General features: G+C 40.1%; 1 protein-coding gene across 4 annotated transcripts in view; it reads left to right on the forward strand.

Moving 5' to 3' along the window:
• LOC125967454 (serine/threonine-protein kinase BRSK2) overlaps positions 1-27,478 on the forward strand; it is a 184,453-nt gene that overhangs the window by 132,485 nt on the left and 24,490 nt on the right. For all 4 annotated transcript variants that reach the window (XM_049718584.1, XM_049718587.2, XM_049718589.2 and 1 more), the window contains exon 13: positions 2,238-2,298. In XM_049718584.1, coding sequence (XP_049574541.1) covers positions 2,238-2,298 — 61 coding nt within the window. The remainder of the gene's footprint in view (positions 1-2,237; positions 2,299-27,478) is intronic.

The raw sequence follows: 27,478 nt of genomic DNA on the forward strand, positions 1-27,478 counted from the left end.
GGAAGTGTGCACGCGAGTTATTAACAAAGAAATACTGGACACAGAAAGCTTTTTTTAAAGTTTTAATAACATAGCTTAACATTTCTTTCCAAACACTGCCTGTGACGCGGCAGTAATAAGCAGCAACACGGAAGTAACACAGCACTAATAGGGTTTGATTAAACCCAACACAATGGCATCAACATCAACTGCCTTTAGCTTAAAAGCGGCATCATATGCATTTCTTTTGTCCCCCATAATGACGGTTTGTGTATAAAAGCTTCCTTTCAATAATGTCCGTCTTGATCGCGTTCTGCGTGATGCGCGAAATGTTGTAAACACAAACTTGCACGTCTTCTTCGCCGCATTATCTCTTCTTCGTCTGTCTCGCTCTTGCTTCCTGCTAGAGCGCCCCCTGGAGGCCCTGGAGCTCCAGAGTAGACGGGACCACGAAATAAAGAAAAGGGTGACGCAACACAATGTCATCAAAAATCGACTGCCTTTGGCTTTAAAGCGGCATCGTATGCATTTCTTTTGTCCCCCATAATGACGGTTTGTGTATAAAAGCTTCCTTTCAATAATGTCCGTCTTGATTGCGTTCTGCGTGATGCGCGAAATGTTGTAAACACAAACTAGCACGTCTTCTTCGGCACATTATCTCTTCTTCGGCTGTCTCGCTCTTGCTTCCTGCTAGAGCGCCCCCTGGAGGCCATAAGTAAATCCATAAGTACGCCGCGCCGCCTTTTAAGCCTCAGGGTTCAAAGTAACCTTCTGAATAAAATGCATCAAAAGTTCACATTCATTACAACTTGTTTTTGGTGAGAAAAATTTCTGAAGAATTGAATTTAAATGCTGATTGATTGGGTTTTAATACAATGCAGATGGTCCAAACAGCGCCACTGCTTTGTGTAATCTCTGAGTCACATGGCAGAGTAAGAGAAAGGGTTTAGAGCGCAGGTGTCAAACTCAAGGCCCGGGGACCAGATACGGCCCGCCACATCATTCTATGTGGCCCGCGAAGACAAATTGTGCATCAAATTTGTGTGTCATTACTAGAATTGCAAATTGTCTTCACTTTTAATATCTTTTTTTAAAATATTTGACCAGTTTATACTCGTCAGATTTGAAAAGTTATTTGTCAGTTTGACAAAGAGCTTTTCGCGCAAGTACGTATATGCTACCAAAAAGACACATTCAAATCAGCACCGCAGACAACCATTCATATCAAATTTGTGGGCCACACTAACATTAAACTTTGATATTAAGGCGAGGGCCACAAACTATCGTCGCAATTGGCCCACGCGTTTAAGACCCCTGGCATAGTTGGTTGAGCGGAGCTCTACTTAACGTGGTAACGGCTTTGATACCCAATCATTTTGACAGTTTAAAACTGTAGACACTGTTAAGAATACATTCTTATTTTATTCTGTCTGTACGTGAAGTAGAAATTTATAGCTTACTGGTTGATGACGCCATAGAGAAAATAAAGCATGATTGCTTAAAAGCATGTGAAAACGAATTGGCTGGAAAGCCTCAATGGTTTATGAAGCTTAGATTCTTTCAAAATACATTTCAAGATTTCATTTGCTATACTTGCCACTGTACAGCATGTGTCCATACAGCGCAAATGTGAATGAAACATTGACTAATAAATCGTTAACTGATACCCCAGTGGTTAAGGAGGCTTCATTTTGCCTGTCGGTGTATGGCAAAAAAGTGTTACAGTGTTGAAGTTGGGAATGAAACCCAGGCCGGAGTGTGGAATGTGTGGGGCCTTGGAAGTGGCTTCCGTGTTGGTTGCCCTGTGGGAGTTGAGTGCCGCTCTCACTATGATTACACGTGGCCCATCCTCAAAAAAAAAAAGGTGTGACCTGTTAGTGGTGCTTACTAGTCGCACATGATGTTGTCACCTGTTTGTGAGTTTGTGTTAGAAAATTGATTGACATGACATGACAACCCAAATGCTTTTCATACACTGCAAACATAATTGAATTTTTCACAACTATTCTGTTACATTTAGAACAGTGGTTCTTAACCTGGGTTCGATCGAACCCTAGGGGTTCGGTGAGTCGGCTTCAGGGGTTCGGCAGAGCTGGTATGTCACCGCTCCAAAGTTCTGAGACCAGATGTCACTCAAGCCATCAGTTGTTTCGATTGAAAAAAAATCTGCCTGTTGTGTGCTTTCTGCCTTGTATTCTGTCTTAGTTTATCGAATAAATAATGACGACTGACTTTCGTGGTATTGTGTGTGTGTGTAGGTCACGTTCAATCAGCGGTGCGTCCTCTGGTCTGTCCATCAGTCCACTCAGCAGTCCAAGGGTAAGTGTCTGTCTGTCCATGCTACTTATTGGTTTCCTTCAGTGTATCTTCACTGACTTGCTTCCCTGCCATGTCATGGCGCTCACACACATACAGATACTGTGCTGTATGGAAGCCACTCATCACCTGCTCATAAATTACACTCTTCATCATCATCCTGTAAAACAGGCCAGAATTCTAACAACCTGACCGTTTTTTTCATACTTTTCTTGTTTTAAAACACGCCAATCCTGAAATGGTTATGGATGGGTACAGGTAACATAGTTTGGGCCACGTTCTGGTACATTTTTGATACATTTAGCTCATAGAGCATCTTTTTTCTCTCTCAGAGTTCTCAGAGCTTAATTTGCATTTTGTAGTACAGTGAATGATATGCAATAAATTATTTCAACTTAACCATTATTCAAAAATAACTCTTTCAAATTGTAAATTCCCTCTTATTCCTTGACTAATATTATGACAAAACTGTATAAAACTGTGGTTCAAAGGCAGTTGTTTCAAAGTCACGACCCATTTCATAGACGTTAAGGACAATGAAGCATTTTGTGGAAGGAGGGTGAGTTACAAATAGTTTCTGAAAATACTTGTTACATTTTTAAATGCAGTCTCAAATTTCTTTGACACTACCACTAAAATCATGTTGCCATCTATGATGTCCGTTAGCAAGAGGAAAAAAACTGCACTGTGTTTGTTTACAAACTAGAGCAGTGGTTCTTAACCTGGGTTTAATCGAACCCTAGGGGTTCGGTGAGTCGGTCTCAGGGATTTGGCAGAGCCTCCACTGCGGAGGGCCAAACACACCTGATTTATTGTGTAAATTCGTGATGAAGCATATCTCGCAAAGGCAACAGCAGAAGTCACACTGATTTGCAAGTGTGTAATTTATTGTGAGTTCATTATGTTTTTTGAACAAGGTGTTGTTTATGCATGGCTCATTTTGTGCACCAGTAAAAAACATCTATGTCTTGAATTTGAATTTTTTTAATTTATTTTTTAACTAAAGAAGGGTTCGGTGAATGCGCATGTGAAACTGGTGGGATTCGGTACCTCCAAGGTTAAGAACCACTGGACTAGAGTAAGTAATATTTCCTGACGCTTACAAAACACTTGATATTCAATGTGGGAACTTGGTATGCCTCAGTACCAATCTGAAGAAAATCTGAATACTGTGATCCCTCCTTTTTCGTGGGAGATTTGGTCCAGAACCACCCGCGAAAAAATAAATTCCGCAAAGTAGATACGGTATACAGTGATCCCTCGCTACTTCGCGTTTCGTTTACCACTACATCGCGGATTTTTTTTTCCAAATTAAAAAAAACGTTTAAAAGTCAAAATAAAACTTCTAAATTGAGGAAACATGTGTCTAACCTTTAGGACAATGTAGTACTGCTCCAAAGGTTCATTTACATTCCTTTAGAAGTCCGTTTTCGTGTGTTAGCACGATCGCGAATTAGCATCTTTCCGCTAACCCGTTAGCCTGCCCAGTACTTCTTGTTGGTGACCGTACTTCGCGAATTTCACTTATCGCGGGTGGTTTTTGGAACCACTTATCGCGGGTGGTTTTTGGAACCAATTATCCGCGATAAACGAGGGATTACTGTATACGTGTACATTATATAGAAGTTTAAAAACCACTGTGTTGAAATTCCCAACACGTAGGGTTTCTTGTTGGCCGCTACAGGGCATGGGTGTATTGTAATTTAATTAGAAGTATGGTTTACCTTGCAAAGCAATCCAGAGGGCCCATCTTCAGAATAGCCATATTACACTAACCCAGGGGACACCATGCATAGCGAAACCAAAGTGAGTCACGGTTGCGCATCAATCTTTTGTTGCATTGTGGTCCAGTACACAATGATAAAGCTTTTTAAACCCTCCCCGATACCTATACACTACAAAAACCTTTCTTATTCCCTCAATAAGCATTCCCACACTGTTTGGTGCATGTATTATACATTTACAGTGAATAAAAGAACAAACTTGATATTGTCACGTGTCCCGACTCCTGCAACTTCTTCCCTCGCGTGTGGCCACGTGGCCCCTCCTGCGCTTGAACTCAGTCACATCCGCAGTGCATTTCTCAGAGGCAGTGTGTATTTAAACAGCGTTCTCCCGTCATTCATAAACTCGCGAAGTAGCGCATTCGTGAAAGGTGACGCGCAAAATGGTGAGGGATCACTTTATGACAAATACTTGCCAATTTTGTTACTAGCTGTCCACGACCCACCCAAAATTTGTCTGCTTTTGGGTCCCAATCCATTAATTATGAATAACTGGTAAAAAAAAAAAAAAAGAACGTGAAATTAAAAAACATACGAAAACAAAAATGTTAGAGATTTGCTCACTCCAACTTATTTTGCAAGAACCACACGGGAGACAAGTAAGTCCTTTTGGACACCTGCAAGTGGAGAGTCCATTCGTCGCTGTGCGTGCAGCGATGATCGAAATGGAGGTCTGACTCAGGCCTCGTGCAGGAGCATTTTTATTGAGAGAAACAGAGTGGGGGTCAGAGTAGACAAATGGCCGAAGCCCCTGGCTGATCAAAGCACAGCAGGGGGTCATTCACGATGTTGTGTGAACAAAACAACTTTGATTGCTTCCTCTGCAGCTAGTCAATCAGTTCAAAAGATCTTAGCACTTTGTTCTACTACTTTTGTTAAGACAGGACAAGCGAGTTTAATTATTACAGGTTACATTCCAACATAATCATAGGATCAAACTAACCTGAAAACCCTAACATCTCCCTCCTGATTTATCATATGATTATGCCACCCCAAACAACAAAGACAAGCAAGAAAAAAACATATATACGTATAATGAAGAAAGTAGAATGGTAAAAATAAAAACAACAAACAATGATAGCAACACTTTCCAGTGAAGATGAGGCATTACCTCAAACTTATTGTGTAAGCGAAAAACCTGCTGGCCAGATGTTATTAGCAGGAAAATTCTTACACGGCCCCGTTGCCACAGGCGACCAGAATGCTATCAATAAAAAATAAAAAGAAAAACACAGAAACAGTACATCATTGTATCTGTTGGATTTTGTCCACAATTTAGGGAGCGCGTTATCTGCACCTCACGGCAAAAGCCTTTGCCAATCACCTGTTCTCCAATTTACTCACTGTGTGCTCGTTTGATTTCTTCAGATTTAGGAAAATGCAAAGACACTGAAGCAGAAATTAGACTTAGACAGATTGGTTGAGTTCAATCACAATTCTTGTTCAAAAAGCTCTGTTTTCAGGAAAGTACAATACAGCGCTGGGCCCTTCAAGAGCGGAAAGTCTCCATTCAGAAAAGGCAAAGTCCAAGGTTGTTAGATCAGTTTTATATTCAGTAGCACATTGTGGGCTGGGATTGATGGGCGATGAGTCTTCGGGGTGGGGCAAGTTCGAAGGAGAGTCTGCTTCCATGGGAGTGGTGCTGGTTATGGGCGATTCGGTGTGTTGGTGGGGGGCTGTTGGTGTGTGTGTGTGTGTGTGTGTGTGGAGGGGGCTGTTGTCTTCCATCCCGTCTCTCGGCCTTGGCGATCATCTTTTGCCGAGTTCTCGGGTGGCTCCTTCTGGCACCCACTGGTTTTATCTCCACGTGACCTTCCTGTGAACATTCTTCTCCAATCTTGGACATACACTGTCGTACCGCATTCAACCGTATCTTTTCTTTGTTAGACAAACTATTTCCCTCTGTGCAGAGCGTTCAGTAGTAATCAAAAACTGGCGTCTAGCATTAGTCAAAACATAAGATACAATCAAGTACTGAACGGTCAAGACGACTCTGGCCGTGTCCATGATTCAGAGAAAAAACATCAGGCATGCATTCCACAGTTCCTTAAGGGTCATTAAGCTATTTAGGCAATATATCAAAAGTCATTTGTTATTTCAAAGTCCTCAGAAGTATATATATCAGATCATAAAGTTATAAAAACCTTTCTCATCCCCACTTATCAAAAATGTCTAGTTATGTCTTCTTTATTGATTTGGTGTGTAGGTATAATTATATGCTTCAAATGTTTCTTTTATTTATTTAATATGTGAATATACTTGTCTGCTTATGTACTTTATTCAATGAGGTTTGAGCATATCTGTTTTTTTAGCGAGGCAGGACTTTTTGTATTTCGACCTCATTCCTTCACCCCCTCTGTTGACCTCAGTTTTACTGAGGTCACCAAAATCGTTGATGCCACCAGGGTCCCTCTGTTGGCACACCACGTCCCTCTGTGGAGCCGCCAATGAGTGAGAAAAATAAATATAGATAAAATTCATACCCAGACATTTGTAAAAGATGGAGAGTGGAAAGGCAATTGGCCTAGACGACATTCCAGTGACAGCATGGAACTATCAAGGAGAGATGGCAGGGGAGATTTTTAAAAAGCGAGAAGTTCCCCGGAAAGGTGTTGACTTCTATTCCTTATTTCAGACCACGGCGATGCGCAGAACTGTAGTAGCTACAGAGGTGTTGTTATGTTGATTAAGCAAAGCATGAAGTTATCGGAAAGAATGTTAGAAGCGAGGCTTGGAAATCTACTGGCCAAAATAATGGAGAGTGTGGCAGAGACAAAGATAGGACATGCAGATGGTTGGTGGTACAGAAAGATATGGAAACGATCGCTCTGCAGTCGCGGCCCCTAACAGGAGCAGCCGAAAGAAGTGGAAGATGAGAAAGAAAATGTGAAAGAGAAATACATAAACAAATAACGAATTACATACGTAAAACAAATAACGAAATACATACATACATATATAGTACATACATATAGACAGACAGACATCGAACAATTGCCCATTCGGTCACTCAGCCCTTCAGTCAGTCACTCAATGAATAACTCAATAAACCAACCAATCAATCAATCAACCACTCAATCAATCAATCAATCAATCAATCAATCAATCAATCAATCAATCAATCAATCAATCAATCAATCACACAGGTGTTAACTAATTTGTAATTGTATTGCAAGCAATTTAAACTCTAATGGAATATGATGATGTCCATATCTATTTTATCAAATTCTAATCCTACTTTACCTTTGTATAAGGCACAGGTGTCAAACTCAAGGCCTGGGGGCCAGATGCAGCCCGACACATGATTTTATGCGGCCCGCGCAGACAAATTGTGCTTTTTATTCACGTGTCATTACTCGAATTGCAAATTGTCTTCACTTTTAATAATATTTGATTTTTAAATATTAGACCGGTTTTTATTTCTCTGATTTGAAAGCAAGTTACTTGCCAGTTTGTTTTGTAGCTTTTACTCTATGAGGTGCTCACACATTTATTTGGGTATGACAGTCATACCGGTCCTCCGAAAGAAGCTATGACTACACTGCGGCCCGTGAACAAATGAGTTTGACCCCCCTGGTACAAGGGATAGCCTTCTAATTGATCAATCACATATCTTAAATCATGCTTTTCCTCCTTTGAAGCGACTATGTACTTCAAATCCAAACGGCACCATTTTATAGGGAAAAAACTTGTCGAATCTATTTGTTTCCGACATAATACTTCCGCAATCATCTTAAATTTGTTCAGTTTATCAATCCCTTCCATTGTTTATCCTGCAAATGAATCACGTGAATAATGTGTTATTCAAACTTTAACGTTCATAATCCACCTGTCCCCAATTCGTTTGGAGTCTGTATGTTATTGTTCTAATTTTTTACATTTAATACTCTCCCACCTATTTGATCCTATCTTGTGAAGGTCTACAGTTTATTATAAGCTATTTTGAAACTCTTCACACTTGTTACCAGGCTTTGGCTCCATCTCATGATGTTGTCTCCCATTCACTTCATCTCTGCCGAGCCGCTTCTTCTCCTCCGTCCAGCATGTTGAAGACTTAAAAACCATCAAATCTGAAAACACTTAAAATCTCACAATTCCCCCCTTTGTTTTTTTTTTTTGTTTTTTTTTTTCTACCTCCCCCTTTTGACACAGTCTAAAAAATGTGTCACAATGGTTATAAAGTAAAAATAACAATGTCCATGGTGACATACCCATCGCCAGCTGGACTTCGGTGTACCTCCAGATGCCATCCTAGCCTGGAATCACCAATTCTCAGTCCCTGAAACTCGACTGGCAGCATCTCACATGGCTGTATGAACAAAAGCCACCACCCACCTGTAGCTGTGCATGCATCTCTCCGTACAATAAACATCCATAATACCAAAAAAATAAAATTCATAATGATAAAAATAATAATCCACACACGGGCGCATGTCAAACGCATGAAATAGAAAATTGGAGCCTGCCGAGCCTGTCATGAAACCGATCACATTTACAGACTCATTATGAAAAGTAAGGGGTTAGTTGTTAATGCATGTTCACAGACATGACACAAAATTCTCCAAGACTGCAGTTGACAACCTGCAAAGTAAACGCAAGTTTAACAAATAAAGCACAATCTGCTCCCTGGGTTGCTGTTAGAGGCTGCAATACAATTAGGTAAAACATCAAAACAAAGCAAGTCATCACAAATTCCGTCACATACATTTCGTCACACTGTCAGGTAAGTCCAGAGTTGTTGTCATACACTGTCTTGGCTCAGAGTCTTGATTGTCAATGCTGGTATAGTCACGTCTGGTCATAATCTTGAAATGGGCCTTCTCCATTGAAGTCTTTTGTTGTCAATGGTGCCCCAGAGTAATCCTAAACCCATATTTAGTCCAAAATTAGCCCTGATCAATCTTGCTTTTTCAAATCTGTAGTATCTTTATATTTTTCAGGTGAGAGGAATGTTATCCTCTGCTGTGATCACATCACCCCAACCTTGAATCATGTTAACCATTCACAATACACAAACCCCATCCCAAGTACAGACTTGACATTCATACAGCATTACAGACAAACTGTCATCCCACAACACACACATAAAACATACAATATTAAATTGTAAAAAGAACCCTCCCTACGCAAAATTTTCTCCTCAATTAAAATTTCCCTTTTTTATTTTAAATCCAAAATTAATATCTAATTGTCTGGTCTCCTGTCCTCACATCGTTTGCCAATATGCATAATACTGGAACATGATTTAACTCCCCATTTAGTTTGCTCACATCTCACACTTAGACTATTTGACACTTTGTGTTGAGCTGTAATTTCAATATTTCCACCTTCCCATATTTCTTCCACTAAACAGTTCCATTTTGCTTTCAGTTTAAATTCATCCCTCCAAATAACTACCTCTGGCAAAGAACCAAACATTTTTAGAGCACTCCCTTTTACTGTTACCTTGTTCCTTCATTCATCTTCTCACAAGCATTACTGACCCTCCTAAGAAATAATGATACTGAAAATAATGTTTAAAAATATACACAGCTTCCTCCTGCCACTTACACTATAACCTTGGATTATCATTCTCATTTTTTGTTGATGCCAATTCTTAGAATTAAAAAGAAATACTTACTCTTGATAATTGAGTCACGCTATATCACAAATTTTGAAAACCTTCTTCTTTGTACCTATCAAAACCAATTAGAAATATTGTTGCTGTCATGATCATCATTGTGGCCCTCACACTTATTGTTCTTGTATTTTAAATTGGCAATTTTTGTACATTTGGAGCCCTTTGAGACTTGCTTGTGGGCTATATAAATAAATTTGAATTGCCTTGACTTTATTATTATTCAACTTCTTCTGCATTCTTCTTCCTTTTATTTTATTTTTATCTTAACTACTTCCACATAATTCATCTGATTTATTCCATTACACTTTTAACCTCCTAGATTCAAATTCAAATTTCACATCCTCACTTCCAACATTGCGGTAAAATTTTGCAAAATTTCATTTTTTCCCTTCGAATTTCTTCTAGTTTTCCTTTTTTCTTTTTTTTTTTTTTTTTTTCCACTGACTCAACCCATTTCAATTTTTCAACGGTTCATCCTATTCCAAAACTTCTCACTTGTGGAAAATTTCAAATTTTCAACTTTAAAATTCACGCCCAATTTTACAAAATTCTTTCTATATTTTTATCCATTTTCTAGCCAATTCAACACGTTCCAAATTTAAACATAATCTTGTAGCTTTCCCCGAATTTGTATTCAGCCTCTTCGCTTTCACACGCAATTTCTACAGAAATGAATAATTCTAGTTATTATTGTTAATCACCTGTGGCCCTCGTAAGGACAAGCCACACCAGTAATGGATGGATGGATGGATTGTTAATCCTAACCCCAAGTGCCTATCATAAATTGCCATTTAAATCAATTGTCACAAGGGTCATGTCATTGTATTGGTTATTTAAAGCCCTACTGTATTACTATTTTGCTGACTATCCAGAATTCCAACTTTCTTATGGCCCCTCACCCCTTCAAGCTGAAATATGCATCCTATAAATCAGTCGCAGTGGATGTGTAATTAAATTCTGTTGTTTTGATAAAGGTCAATTAAGTTTAGCACTTCAGCCTTCTGTTGCCCGAATCCAAATTTTCACTGGTCCAATTATAAAATTTCATTATTTCAGTTAGATTAATTATGTCTTTGAAATGCTAAGTTACATATAAAAATTTATGATTCAAATGATTTAATTTCTATTGATCAATGTCCACTTTACAAAGTTTCTGATCACGCTGTCGTATAATTTGTCAGTGCATCTTCACTTTCCATATCTATGTATTTTGTTTTTTATCCCCGTTTCAGTGTCAATAAGCAGCCTTATTATTCCCTCTTTTATCAAAACTCCTCAGTTATGTCTGCCCCAGCACCCAAACACACTTCCATCCCTTTTGTCCCACACTCCACCAACTTTGTAATGCTTCAGCAGTCTTTAGCAATGTGTCCAGTTTGACTTCATGTGACTCGTGCAAGTCTTTAGCAGCCTCTCCTCTTAGATTCTCATGATGATGATTCAGGGCTGGACCGTCCGCCATTCTCAAATGCGTCCATCTTGTCTTTGTTCTTTCAGTCCATTTTCTTTTTGATCTGCAACTGTGTGTATTCCACCAACTATATGGTTCTTGTCCTGTGAAGAGCTGTGCTTGCCCCCTTCAAGCATGATAATAGTTCCTGGTGTTCTCCCAAAGGTCAAAGGTGTCTCATGACCAGGGACAGTCCTCTGTTGATTTTGAGGCAGCCAGTAGAGTACAAGGACTCAGTTCAGGACTTGTGCCATGCTCTAGGGCAGAACACACTGGGACACAAATTTCACAAAACTATCTTCGTGTTATCAATCTTCCTGTGTAGTATTTGTTCCTTACACCCCAAATCTTCCCATTAACATATTGTATCCTATCAGTTGCGCACACTCATCATCTTACTATCAAGCCGCCCTTATCAAAAGCTTTTTTTTTTTTTTTTTTGAGTAATCCATCCACCCTACCCATTAACACGGCTAAAATCATTGTTTCAGTGTTTATCATCAAATAAAGTTCCGAAATCCTTTGTAATAAACTGTAATGTAATTTAACAATCTACCAACATGGTTGTATATGCGGTGAATGTTATTGTTCAATCTATAGGTCATACAGCGCCGGTGTTCCAAATATGACACTCCTCCTTGATTTAACATCTCATAAGTTATTATTGTCAGCAGCGCTAAAGGATAGCGCTTGGAAGTGAATGTCTTATCGCCCAATTTAAAACACATGCCACATTTGAGCTAGTATTCATTCCTTTATTTATTTCCCATCCTCATGTTAGCTGGCATGTGTCAGAATTAAAATGGAATTTTGCTTTTAATTTTAAGTCTTTCAAAATTGCGATATCCTTACTGCACCGAGATAAATAAATATATCTTTAAAAACAAACAAAAACAATCTATGCTCCTGCACAGACTCTTAAAAGTGGCACCCAAATGCCAGATTACAAATCAAACCTCCTCCTTCACTCTCACATTTTTGATAAAACAGTCTACTTATCTAGACACTGTCATCACATACGAAATAATGGCCTGCAAATTAAATATAATGCTGTGGTCCCTCAAAACATGTGACTAGGATTTGGACAATTATTAACCCCCATCAATTGATCAATTATCTCCTCACTAAATTCCTAGCCTGTTAACCTATCTGCATAAATAAGACATTTACAATGCAGGGGATAAGAGAATAACAAGGAACACCTTAACAATAAACACAAGGAAAACCTAACAATAAACAAAATAAACCCAAACCACAATCAAAACCAAATAAACTAGGCCCATGACCTATGTAGACCAACACAGTACTCCAAATATTTCCCCATTAAAATTTAAGCCTTTTTGTGTAGAGCACCATTGATTTCTAATCATTGACCTAATTTTATCCTTAATTTAATCCCAATCACGAATGCCCACTTGATACTTTACTTGGTGTTCTTTTGATAAAAAGTGCCCCCCTTGCAATGTCGTTTTTATTTGTTGTTTTTAACTCTAAGTGATTCAAATCTTTGACTTATCCTTACACGTGTCCTTGTATAGTCTTATGTCATAACCAATCAATAATTCCTCCTAAATTTAAAATCTGCAATCATAATTTAATTTTATCAAATTCTACAATGTATGTTCTCTCTTACTCTCACATGTTTATGAGGGCTGGGCACTCTCCTCGTTGGACGAGTTTCTGACCACAACCCTCAGATTATTCTATCATTTCTAATTTTTACATTTAACAATGCAAATCTGATAAACCATTGTCTAGCACACCGTTTCCGTGGACCAATTTAACGCAATTCCATCCTTTATAACGAACTGATACACAAAGACAAACATGCACATAAACAAACACACGGGCCCACAACATAGACATGACAATCTTCCCAGCTGATACAAGGGTGGGGGGGAGGCAACTGAAGTGCGGAGAGCCTCGCCACCAATGTAACCCCCCACCTCTGTCCAAAATATGCATTTGTGCCCACCTGACCGTTTGGCCCAAACTTTAGAGCCGCACCCTTTTGAAAACAAAAATGGTTACAGTTTAACCCCACCACACAATGGGATATAACCTTCATGCTAATTAAATATACATTCTTTATCAAATTCTTGTTAAGCCATTTTTCTGACTCCAACTCTCATGCAAAATCAAAATAAAATCAACAATTTTATACAAATCAACTTATTGTTCTTCATGAACCACAAATCATCACTTCCATCCCATGAACAGCACCACAACTAATCACTCACTTCTTCAGCTGCGCCGCTGTCCCATCTGACAGCCAAGCCTGCTATCCACACAATATCATCATAGACACACTTCAACAATTATGTAGCGACCTGGTTAACCCAGTTACCCTTCGCCCTAGACAACAATATAAGTCTCTAAGGTCGCACTATTGAGGTCGCCAGGCATCCGTCCTGCTATATCAGCGATGCCTTCACCATTTTTTTTTATTTTTTTATTTTTTTCACGAGTCCCCGACTCGTATTGGTGGCCTGGCCGATCCAATCGACCCCGACCTTAGGCAACAGTATAAGTTCCTAAGTGTCTACTACTGAGGCCACTCAGGTGCCCATATGCTAGTCACTGGCATCCCACAAGTTCCAGCGGTGTGAGCGCCCTTTGCTGATCAGACAAAGTCCTCACCACCTTTCTCTTAATTCACCACGACTCGGACATCCCAGATGTCCCTCGCCTTAGACAGCCCTATAATGTTCTAAGGTCACACTATTGGAGTCGCTCGGCACCGTACTGCTATATCAGCGACGCCTTCACCTGTTTTTGTATTTTTATTTTTTTCCACAAATCACTTTTACCAAGTTCCACACAAACACACACTTCTATACAACCACTATTCCTGAACACAGAGCTGAAATTATTAATTTTTGTATTCCGCTTTCACTCCACAATATTGCTGAACTGGGAGAGAGAAAAAAAGTTTCCCCCTTACCTTTTGTGCCGATCGGACTGCAATACTGTTGAGCAAGAGCGGAGAACGAAGAATCCTTTGTGGAGCATGCACTTTCCCTTCTGAAGAAATCACGTCGGATGGTCACCATTTGTTGGATTTTGTCCACAATTTAGGGAGCGCGTTATCTGCGCCTCACGGCAAAAGCCTTTGCCAATCACCTGTTCTCCAATTTACTCACTGCGTGCTCGTTTGATTTCTTCAGATTTAGGAAAATGCAAAGACACTGAAGCAGAAATTAGACTTAGACAGATTGGTTGAGTTCAATCACAATTCTTGTTCAAAAAGCTCTGTTTTCAGGAAAGTACAATACAGCGCTGGGCCCTTCAAGAGCGGAAAGTCTCCATTCAGAAAAGGCAAAGTCCAAGGTTGTTAGATCAGTTTTATATTCAGTAGCACATTGTGGGCTGGGATTGATGGGCGATGAGTCTTCGGGGTGGGGCAAGTTCGAAGGAGAGTCTGCTTCCATGGGAGTGGTGCTGGTTATGGGCGATTCGGTGTGTTGGTGGGGGGCTGTTGGTGTGTGTGTGTGTGTGTGGAGGGGGCTGTTGTCTTCCATCCCGTCTCTCGGCCTTGGCGATCATCTTTGGCCGAGTTCTCGGGTGGCTCCTTCTGGCACCCACTGGTTTTATCTCCACGTGACCTTCCTGTGAACATTCTTCTCCAATCTTGGACATACACTGTCGTACCGCATTCAACCGTATCTTTTCTTTGTTAGACAAACTATTTCCCTCTGTGCAGAGCGTTCAGTAGTAATCAAAAACTGGCGTCTAGCATTAGTCAAAACATAAGATACAATCAAGTACTGAACGGTCAAGACGACTCTGGCCGTGTCCATGATTCAGAGAAAAAACATCAGGCATCCATTCCACAGTTCCTTAAGGGTCATTAAGCTATTTAGGCAATATATCAAAAGTCATTTGTTATTTCAAAGTCCTCAGAAATATATATATCAGATCATAAAGTTATAAAAACCTTTCTCATCACCACTTATCAAAAATGTCTAGTTATGTCTTCTTTATTGATTTGGTGTGTAGGTGTAATTATATGCTTCAAATGTTTCTTTTATTTATTTAATATGTGAATATACTTGTCTGCTTATGTACTTTATTCAATGAGGTTTGAGCATATCTGTTTTTGTAGCGAGGCAGGACTTTTTGTATTTCGACCTCATTCCTTCATATCCATCACTTGTGAAGCATTTTCGATGGTCAAATCAACAAGTTTCCGTAATACATGCTCAACAGAACAGCATCTACGCAATCCACGTCTCATTATCATTATCACAACTGTCACGTCTAAGAAGTTGTATATGTGCCCGTGTTTTCGTCAGCTGATGATGTTCTAGTCTGTAGGTGAGGTCTGTCACACACACCGGCGCACACACTCGTGTCCAGTTGGCAGGCAGCATCGGACAACTCCTGTGACCACAAAACCATGATCCGTACTGAACAGGCACGTGCACTCATAGGATGCAGGTGAGGCAGTGCTTCTGAACTTCTGAATGAAGTAGGTCCCGTCCGATGGTGCAGCCATGTTGGTAGTAGAGCCCTTACACCTTGAAAACGGCTCTCTCATCCTGGCACACAGCGGTGATGTCCAAAGCTCCCATCCAGTTTCCTCCTGGAGAGCAGTCGTCGTTAATGCATTTGTGGGTCCTGCAACCTTGGATGCAACATGTGTAGTCAGCAAGACTTGGAATGGTCCCTCCCGTCGTGGCTGGCCCAGTTCCTTCTTTTGATGACCTCGATGTAGACCCAGTCTCCTGGATTGATGGGGTTGTCGACCTGTGAGGAGGAAAGATCAAGCGGCAGTAAATTTGTCTTTGACACAGTTTGAGCGTCCTGATCATATAATCTGCCAAGGACTGCTCTTCATCTGTTGTTTGCAACTCTCGTAGTCAATTGTCGTGCCCATTTAACTGGCAAATAGGAGTGTTTGCGGGAAGAGTTTGAACACCTCCTAATGATTCCCTTTAACCAAAAACTATTTATGACAGGGGCGTTCCCATTTATTGCCTCCTGGTGTAAAAGAGATTGTCTTATCCATGCCTTCTTTCTCCTCACACGCTCGCACCCACAGAGGGTGTGAACACACACACACACACACACACACACACACACACACACACACACACACACACACACACACACACACACACATCTGCACACACACACACCCACGCAGACAAAGGTATTCTAATCCATCTCTCATGTAGCTTCTCTTGATAGAATCTCCTATTGGTAACTGTATAGCAGACGTTTTAGCATATAATCCCATACTCTGCTCTCTCACTTCTACTTTTTCATGTCGGAGCAGTCGTAGGTGGCCCCTATTGCAGTCATTGTCTTGTTAACTGTTGCCGTGTGACTCCTATGCATGATTGTGTGAATGTCAAAAATTGAACGTACCTAACTTTCTGACCATCCAACCTCCACTGTGGTATAAAAAACCTTACTATTGTATTGAGTAGGTACATTGAGCAACCTAGCTTCCTCCTGACTGCCAAATGTCCTGTTCTAAAATTTATATAACTCGACCTCTACGTCTTAAGCTTGATGAGCCAAAATATAAGATCTTGCTCTTGTTTCCTACCGTTTTAGCCTATTTGTTTTATCCAAATCCGTTCAATCTCTGATTATAATGCTTTTCTCTGGAGCCCTATGTATTTTTCCAATTTTTATTTATTTATTTATCAAATCTCCTCAGTTCTGTCAAACTCAGTTCACAATGAACCTCCCTTCCACTTTGAACCAAGCTTCACCAAATCTGGGAACGCCGTAGCAAGGAGTGCGATTTGGTCGTCGGACACTCCAAGTCCATTTCTTTTTGCCGCACTTCACCCTCTCACGTTGGTGTTCTTTGGCTGTTGCTTCAGAGCGACCCCATCCATCACTCTTGAATGAGTCCATTGTTCAAATGAGTCAATTTTCATCATTGTGAGTTCCTCCGCTTTTCACTATCTTTTCTCGTCCCCGAGGATGTTGTCTGTCCTCCGGAGTGTACTTGTCCTTCTCCAAGCACAACAGCAGTCTTTTCTTGTCCTTCGCCAAAGGTCAAAGGTGCTTCAGAGCCAGGCACCATTTTGTGGTTGTTCACGGCTGTAGGCGAAGTCTCGGATTGGGTTTCAGGGACTCTGACACTGAGAATGACAGGCTGGGACATCAAACTTGTAAGACTATCTCCAAATGTAGCTGCTTCCATCAATTTGCTGGTAACATTTATTTACCAAACTTCAAATTCTTCTAATAACAGCGGTCTCGTTTTTATATCGTAAATCCTGCAACTCATCCTATTTTTGAGCTACATTTTATCTATAGTTTCAATTTAATCGGACAGTATGTTGTCTTCAGTATCATTATTGAAAATCAACTCATCGAGGTCTGCTTTCCACATCAAGCCCTGATCTGTATGTCTTGACCTCTCACATGTTATTGTCATGCTTGCTCAAAAATGTGACTTAGAGTATGGTGCTGTGAATTCTCAATCTCCCCAATGAAATTGGATCCCACCTCGTAGTTCTTATCGTTCTCATGTTCCTGTTAGCCTGCAATTGTCCAAATCAAAAATGTTTTCTTTTAACTGTCTTTCTTTTGAACCTCTAAATCTCTCGTGTTGCTAACCTATCTACACCAGAACAAAAAATTTACCACAGTATAACACCAAATGTATTCGAAAATTCATTGTCATAAAGTGTATTATTACTATCTTCCACTATCTGTCCTACTCACTCCCCCCTTTTTGAGGCTTGGCAACGCCCATGCCTCACACCTTGACAAACTTTTTGGGAGAATGCGTTCTTTACTACATACGATTCCATCATCATTTAAGTTGACTTTCTTTCCAAAACGCTTCTCAATTTCTCAGTTCACACATCTTCTGCATGTGTTACTGGTTCTCCAGTTTTTTTTTCTAGTTAATTATCAATCCAAAAGCTATGTGTTTCTTTCTAACATTCAACCTGCTCAAAATCACTCTTTCATCGAAGTCGCTCTACTAATTTTCTATAGTAGTCGCCAACGACTTCAACCATTCAACCTGTAATTTCTTTTCATTCAGGCTATCATTCATCAATGTTCATTTGCATCTCACACGCAGTCTCCAAAAAGGAGTCTTTCTATCACATTGGTCCCAATTCATCCAAGCTCACCACACAACATTCATATATCATTTTCAACTCAGGTTTCCTGGTAGAACAATCCACCAATCTAAAAAAACGTAACTAAAACAAACAATTGGCAAATTAATCTGAATTTTTTATTTGTTTTTAAATTTGAAGAACTCAATCTCTCAGATTTAGCTTGCATTTAGAATTTTATATAATCTTATAACACAACCAATCAATTATTCCTATTAAATGTAGCATTGCAAAATCTTAAATTCACAATTTAGCTTCTTCCAATTCCTGAAAGCATGTTCTGTCATTTTTTTTTTTTTTTTCGAATTTCTCATGTGGGCTCGACACTTAACATGCACTAGTGTGGATTAGTTTCTGCTTGCAAACAGATTTCTCTCTTTTTCCTCTCATTTTTATCTTTCAAAATCATTTCTGTTCTGCGGTGCAAATTGGATAGACCACAGTCTAGCAAATTTTTTTATACTAAAACTTTAGCCAATGTTCATCATTTTAACATATACGCACACACATGCACAGCTCTCGCATGCAAAAGGTAGTTCCCAGCACCAATGATTCGTCACAGGCTGGCCATTTCCTGTGGTCGATCATGAGCTGGTCCCTCCCATGCACACGAGCACAGCACATTCTAATTTTATTTATTTATCTTCTAGAAGCAAGTTGCATTTCTTTACCACTTGATTTGCATATTTTAACTTCAGTGTAACACAATTTCATCCCTATTCATTTGTAATTGGGCCTACAAACAGCATTGTCATACTTCTTGTGTGGACAGGGGCTCTAACAATCTAAAACGATTTGCGATAACCTGACAATGACATGTTTTGCTGTCATATGGGAGAGGTTTCAGATCTTTTAAATTTCGATACATGATTTGCATAGGACCGGAAACTCCTCTTGCCCCTTGCTTGAGCCGCGGCTTGAGCTGCGGCCTTGCACCTGCTCACAGGGGCCTTATTGTCTCCTGGTCTGACAAACACGTGACCGCATCAGTTTCCATCCTTCTAGCTTTTGTCTCTTGAATTCGTTCTCAACTCTTTGTGAAGATTTCAACCACACTCTAGCACTTCTACCACTTCTTCCACATTTCAAATTTCCCTGTACTCCATACATTTTCTTCCACTTCAGCATGTATTGCATACAATTAAGAAATCTACTTGCCATGAACTTCTCGTTTTAAAGAAGAGCAGAGCAAGAGATTTACCGTTCTTTTTTCCCATCTTAATTTCAGTAGTTTAAGGTTTTACAATTTTTTTTCATTTTTTTTTTTTCTTTGAGGATCCTCAATCCAGGTTTAAATTGACCTTTCGACAGATTACTAGCCTGTTTTATTGCCGTGGATCAACGCTAGAACTGCTTCTTAGTCAATTTATCCTACCAGTCACACACTCAATCACACAAGTTATCCCTGCCTACGCGAAGTCCTCCTTTTAAAAAAAAGGAGCTGCTTCATCCAGTGAGGGGACTCTACAACACCCCCCACCTTCCCTGGGAACTAAAGACAAAAGTCCTTGTCCCCAGCCCTGCCAACGCGAAGTCCTCATTTTTTAAAAAAAAGGAGCTGCTTCATCCAGTGAGGGGACTCTACAACACCCCTCACCTTCCCTGGGAACTAAAGACAAAAGTCCTTGTCCCCAGCCCTGCCAACGCGAGGTTGTACTCCCTAGAACAGTGGTCGTCAAATAATGATTCACGGAGGTACTGAGATTTTAAAACAGTTTGAGAACCACTGCTCCAAAAGAGACACCTCATCCAGAGGGGGACTCTGCAACACCCTCTCCTTCCACAAAACTTATTCCTGTGCACTTCTTCCTTTTTACGCGTTTCACAAGCAACAACACAATCACACAACTTCAGGCCTTTAACTTACTTGTCCCCTGGTTCGTTGCACTGCCGGGTCCCGTCAATCCACCTCTGTCAGACGAAGGCAGACCTAAGATGCTGGCCCAGCGAAGAATTCTCTTCCCAGGACTTTCTCCTCCAGGTCCTCTTAATGGACGCTGGCTTGTCGACAATGCAGCACGTCCTCCTTCGCCGGTCAGATGGTGGGTATGAGGATCCCGGGTTTCGGCACCAAAATGTTAGAGATTTGCTCACTCCAACTTATTTTGCAAGAACCACACGGGAGACAAGTAAGTCCTTTTGGACACCTGCAGGTGGAGAGTCCATTTGTCGCTGTGCGTGCAGCGATGATCGAAATGGAGGTCTGACTCAGGCCTCGTGCAGGAGCATTTTTATTGAGAGAAACAGAGTGGGGGTTGAGAGTGGGGGTCAGAGTAGACAAATGGCCGAAGCCCCTGGCTGATCAAAGCACAGCAGGGGGTCCTTCACGATGTTGTGTGAACAAAACAACTTTGATTGCTTCCTCTTCAGCTAGTCAATCAGTTCAAAAGATCTTAGCACTTTGTTCTACTACTTTTGTTAAGACAGGACAAGCGAGTTTAATTATTACAGGTTACATTCCAACATAATCATAGGATCAAACTAACCTGAAAACCCTAACAAAAAATATTTCCCGCTTAAGCACATGACCAATCAACCCACTCTTAGTCCAACTGTTATAGTGATACAGGTTGGGAGTAAAAACATTGCTGAAATGTGCCCGCCGCAACATAAGCATTTTGATGAAGTGACCAAACCGCACATCTTCAGCCACAGAAAAGAGCTGCAAAAAGCTTAAAAAAATAAATAAAAAAAATGCTGTGCAAGTTATATTTGTGTGTGCATCTTAAGTAGGATGGCACAGTACGTGTTGCAGGCAGTAGAACGTTTCCACTGCCTCCTTGATGTATTCCGTGGTGAAATAAAAATTCTTCCTCACTAAATGTTGAAGCCAGTGAAGCCAATACATCTGCAGACATTTGTCACTCAACTCCTCAGCTCACGAGTGGCCATGTTTTACGTTTTCCCACTTTTGTGAGCTGCACTTTGAAGCCGATTACAGTAACAACTGTGTATGGGTGAATGTGAAACCTAAATATTACCTCACAGGGAGGGTTTTTCATCTGCATAAAGCAGGGGATCAATGTAAAATGAATTGCAAAACTGAAAAACTACAGTCCATAAGGGCTTTCCCAAACAGAATGTATCGCTGCATATGTACCTTTGCATAATATTTTGTGACCTACCAATTGTCAATAACTCATAGTTTCAGTCTTAGCTTATTGCGTAGATAGAACAATGTTTTATATCTAGCAGTTTTACATAGCAACATTCTAACTTACAAAAAGAGCAAACACAGCTTTCTGTGTGTGCTATTTTTATCCCATAGCAGGATGGAGTGTGGGGTGGCATGAGGTGGAAATGAACAACAGTACGAGTGTGTTTGTGGTGAAGTTGTTTCAGTGTGCTTGGAGCTGTGTATTTATAGTCCAAGATCAGTGCAGTTTGATGACTCAGAGGAGGAAACTGTCAGTTTTCATCTTTTATTGGCAACTTGGCTATGGACTTTTCACTTGCTGTGGTGTCATTCCATGACTTGCTCCTCCCCATAACTACAAATGGGCCTATAATTGTCACGATGCATTTTACATGATTAGATTATAACCTTGCTTTTTCTAAATTCTCGCATTTTTAATCTGACTGTATATGCTGTGTCACAATCAGAGATGGGGTAAGTTTTACCTTGGCATGGCAATGTTTTCAGAAAGAGTGTGAAATATCTGCTTATGATTAAACAAGTTTTTTACCTTGATGTTGAGATACTATAGGAAATAATAAGTGTGGTTCAGAGTGCTTCTGAAAAAAAAAAGCTGATTGCTGCTAATATTGTGTTTCTTTGGTTGCTAACGAAATGAATTTTCACAATGAAACGACATTATATGTTGCTTTAAACAAAGTTTCCTGCAGTATTGGGTTTTTAGGTAAGTCATTGTACCTCATTTACATTTTTATCCTAATATACAGTGGCAAAAACAAGGGTGTGAACGCTTTGCAATTACCCAGATTTCTGCATAAATTAGAAAAAAAAAACACTTGATGTTATTCCTAGTCACAATAATAGACAAATAGTCTGCTTAAACTACGGTAATTTCCGGACTATAAGCCGCACCGGACGATAAGCCGCACCAGCTAAAATTCAGGGATATTTTATTTTTTTTCTTACATAAGCCGCACGTGCACATGAGTTTTTTTACAAAGAAAGACAGTACACAGAAAGCCGTAAAAACTCATAAGTACGCTGCGCCGCCATTTAAGCCTGAGGGTTCAAAGTAACCTTCTGAATAAAATGCATTAAAAGTTCACATTCATTACAACTTGTTTTTGGTGAGCAAAATGTCAGAATAATTGAATTTAAATGCTGATTGATTGGGTTTTAATACAATGCAGATGGTCCAAACAGCGCCACTGCTTTGTGTAATCTCTGAGTCACATGGCAGAGTAAGAGAAAGGGTTTAGAGCCCTTTGACACAGGTCACCTAGCGTGCATTCCTACTAAAGCTCATAATAGTTACAAGCAACACAGCCAGAATAAGCAGCAGCCATAGTAGTGTTTCAAAATAGTATTTTTGTTGTTTTTTTCTTCAAGACACCGCACAACAGTGGTCCATAGCCTTTTTACGAGTGTATAAAAATGATCACGTCATCACAAAAATCACGAAAAAAAATCTTATATAAGCCGCACCTGACTATAAGGGTTCAACATTTTGGAAAAAAGTCGCGGCTTATAGTCCGGAAATTACGGTAATTCTACACAATTAGTGTGTTTGTATTGAACACACCATGTAGACCAGGGGTGCCCAAGCCCAGTCCTCAAAAGGACTGATCCAGGCTGTTTTAGATGTTTGCCGACTCCTATTAGACGGCGGGCCGAACGCGATTTAAGTGAACTTAATTGATCTGCATCGAGGGAGTACACAATTCTTTGTGTGTGATATCTAGTTATCATATTAAGTCAAAAACAATTTGTTGGGAGCTAATTTTTGGTCATCCTTTTTCACAATCTTACATTTTAATGAAATGTTTTCTCATGCATATCGTTGGACACCTGATAAACCAATGACAATTCGCATACGGGGATTAAGGACCCCCCAAAATGTAAACAAGATGGAACGGCATGCTGTCTGCATTGCATTGGAAGACAGTAAATACAATTCTAATAAAACTTTCAAGACTACGATCCAACTTGTGTAGTGTTTTCATTAAACTTTACTAAGATAGTTGAACCATGGCATATTTATTTAGGTATTTATTGAAGATGGAGTGCAATTCATGTAAAGGGCCCACTAAAATAATTCTATTTTCAGAGACAAGTTGGGTCAAATTTATTAGTTGTACATTGCAGTGGGCTAATTTAGATGTCCCAGAGAGTGCAATAGCACAATTTTCTGTTAAAACCTTCAACTTAACAGTTAACAGCCCGATTCCAGATGTGCTAGCTAATGCAGGTTACCACAGAGAATGCTACGTGCAATTTGCAAACACACGGAACATAGAGGCTGCCCACAAGAGGAAGGAAAAAATGACAAATAACGTAAAAGGTTCGTACCAAATTCATTTTACTTTAAACATATGATCAATGATTACTGTATTTTATTTTACTGGACTGGCCGTGAAATTTGCCCTGGTTTTTCTCTTCAGGAGAAAGCTATCAATATGGGTGTGAAAGATGTGTATTAATCCTGTAACATGGACACAGCATCTTAATCTTGTAACATGGGCACAGCATGTATGAGTCAAGGTCAGATCTAGCCTGGAATCGACAGGAATCACCAGAATGTTGATTTTGTGATGTGTAACTACAGTGCAAGGGTGTCCAGCTCAATCTTTGATCTTGCAAGATTACGATTCACCCCTCAGACTAGGTTAGATTAGATGAGGCCTAGAAGATATCTGTAATGTTGTCCAAGGTTGAGCAAGGTTGAAAAACAACCAATACATTTTGGAGCATTGCTACTACAATACATAAAGTTAGTCATCAATGAAGACTCCTTTGAGATTGACTGGATGTTACTTCCTCCAGCCCCAGTCGGAATCCTGGAACTTGTGTACTGCTCCTGCAAAAAAACACAATGTATGAAGGGGAGATGCACGTGCAAATCAAACGTTCTACCTTGTACAGACGTGTGTGTGTTTGGAGTGTCTGAACACTGTTAATTACAAATGGTAATGTTGTTATTGTGTTACCACTATAAATGTTCTCTACCACTATGATCGTCTCTTTGGTCTTGTTTAATGGTATTGCACTACCCACAACATGCTAGTGTAACACCCAAAAAGAATGTGAAACAACTATTATTAGCATTGGGTTAGGGTTGTTTGACTAACGTTTATGTTAGATTACTATCTGAGAAAGACGGTAAGGCAAAACCAGGAGTTACTGTAGCTACTCTCTGAAACGTAAATTAGCCATGTGTAATCTCTGAAGCCAAAATTGACTGCATATAAACTGCTGATGACTCCTAACATCCTATCACATTTTAGGGCTTTTCACACTGCACGTTCTTAGCCCCGGGGCTATCCTTAGCCATTTTCAATAAAGATTTATATTAAATAAGAACTTACCAAGTGCAAACAAAGTCCATTGTTGTCAATAGACCCGAGGCAATATTTACTTCCTAGTTCCTGAGTTGGAGGAATGCCATTGGGAGACATCAAGTCACTTGACGTTGTTACGAGTATTGATTGGTTCTGCAGCAAGGACCCCTTTGCAGCAGTGCCTGTTGCGTTTAGCAATCAAACAATGATTTTCATAAGAGGATGACCAAAAAACAGCTCCCAACAGTCAGAAATGTGTTCATATAAAATATATGTCGGTCATATTAAAATAACACATCCTCCCTACAACCAGATCAATTATTTCTCTAACGAAAGCCTCTAGCGAGCTTCGGGCCGCCACCTATATGTACACACATGATTCAAATGATCTGCGAATCAGCAAGTTAGCAGCAAGCATGAGGGGCTCCATCAATGCTGTTTTGAAACTGCAATGTACGACAGCGGGAGAGGGACTTTACATTTTTCAATTTAGTGTGCTGATCGGTGTACAATTGCATGCGAAAGTTACATTACAAGGGTTATTTATGAGGCCGATTGTTTCATGTCATTTCCACATACGCAGACACACGCTTGTAGTCTGTGAAACTATTTGTGGTAACGTGGTTGTCACACATGTCTTATAATGTTGCTACAAGAACAAACTGGATGGTTAAATTAGACTGGAGCTGCTGCAGTTTGTTCAGCTGTGGATTGACACTATTTTGACCAGGTCACTCATTCCAGGGCCTTTTGTATCAACAGCACTACAGTGCATGCAGTATTGGGTGGAAGAGTCAGCTTTTTACTGCTTCACTTGCTGGTGTTTAAGGGATGTGCCGATACATGAGGTTTAGATTGCTGTGATTGACCTGAGAGAATAAAAATCCAAATCTCAATGCCTATCATGTGAGGACTAGACCAGCAAAAGGGGTAATATATATACAGGGTCCGACAAATTTGTAGGTTTAATAAAATGCAAATAAATTAAAGGAACAAAAAATGTTTTATTTTTATTTTCGAAAAGTACATATAAGGCCATTTTGTTTTGTTTTGTTTCGTTTCATTTCATTTCGTTTTCGAATAATGTTATTTTGTTTCGTTTCAGTTGCTAACATGAATTGGACCGGTGAGCATCGTGCTTTCATTGTGGAAACGTTTATCAAGAATGAATCTGTAACTGCAACACAACGAGCGTTCCGTTTGTGCTTCAGACTTGGTAGACATGATCCCGTACCTGCTCGAAACACGATCTTGTTATGGGTTACTAACTTCAGAGCCAGTGAATCAGCATTAAAACGAGACCTCGCTTCGCCAGAAGTCCAGAAAATGTGGCAGTGGTAAGACCAAAATAACATTATTCCAAAACAAAACAAAACAAAACGGCATTGTATGTACTTTTTGAAAATAAAAATATATTCTTTTTTTGTTTCTTTAACTTATTTGCATTGTATTAAACCTACAAATGTGTTCATTTTGCCGGACCCTGTATAAAAGGAGGATTTTTCTGTTGGGGTGCCCAAATTTATGCACCTGCTGTCACGTCTCGCCCCCAACTGCTCCACTATGTGTCTGTCTTGGTTTCTGTCGGTGTGCTCGCCCCTCCCCTCCTGTGTGCCCATGATCAGTGTGATTGTTCCCACCTGCCTCTCGTTACCTGTCGTGTATAAAAGTCCTGTCTGCCCCTCTCTCCCTGTCGGATCATTGGTATTGGTTGCTGCTGGTTTTGGTTTTGGTTGCTGTCGTTCGGTGTTGTCGTACTGTCTTGATGGCGTCATGTCCTGCTGTCTTCTTGTTTCACGTCCCGGTCAGTCAAGTTATTTCTTGTTAAGTCATGTCAGTTTGCCTTTTGAGTTGCTTCAATAAACCCTGGTCCAAGCTGCACTTGGTCGTCCTGCTCCATGCTCCACCCGACCGTGACACCTGCCTACTTTTGTTCAAGTAATGATTGCACACTTTCTGTAAATCCTATAAACTTTGTTTCACTTCTCAAATATCACTGTGTTTGTCTGCTATATGATATATTTAACTGAAATTGCTGATCCGAATAACCAATTAATTTTAAAGGAAAATCATAAAAATGATGATCCAAACTTTTGCATACAACTGTATACACATGTTACATTTTGTATTAGTTTTTTTGTTTCTGATTCATGATGATATATACACACTCACGCACACACACGTGCGCGCACACACCTGCGCGCGCGCGCACACACACACACGCACACACACACACACACACAAAAGTTGAAACCACTCTTGTTTCTTCAGTTTCCTCTTCATTTTAAATAGACCTTGAGACCAAAATTTGAGACCACTCCTGTTTCTTCAGTTTCCTCTTCATTTTAAATAGATAGATAGATAATAGAAAGAAATTAAGAAATTAAAGACAACATGGTGTTCTTGTCATTTTTTTTCCATGGTTGGTAATTGTACACTGTTAGAGTGGATCTCGTGCACTTTTACTTACTTGTCCCCTGGTTCGTTGCACTTCCGGATCCCGTCAATCCACTGCTGTCAGACAAAGGCAGACCTAAGATGCTGGCCCAGTGAAGAATTTTCTTCCCAGGTCTTTCTTTTCCAGGTCCTCCTAATGGACGCTGGTCTGTCGACAATGCAGCACGTCATCCTCCGTCCATCAGCAGTGGGCACGTTTGGGATCCGGGTCATGGCACCAAAATGTTAGAGTGGTGCTCACGCTAACTTATTTTGCAAGAACCACACTTGAGAGAGTATGCCTTTTGAACACTTGCAA

This window comes from Syngnathus scovelli, chromosome 4, assembly GCF_024217435.2.
Source record: "Syngnathus scovelli strain Florida chromosome 4, RoL_Ssco_1.2, whole genome shotgun sequence".
Lineage (NCBI taxonomy): Eukaryota > Metazoa > Chordata > Actinopteri > Syngnathiformes > Syngnathidae > Syngnathus > Syngnathus scovelli.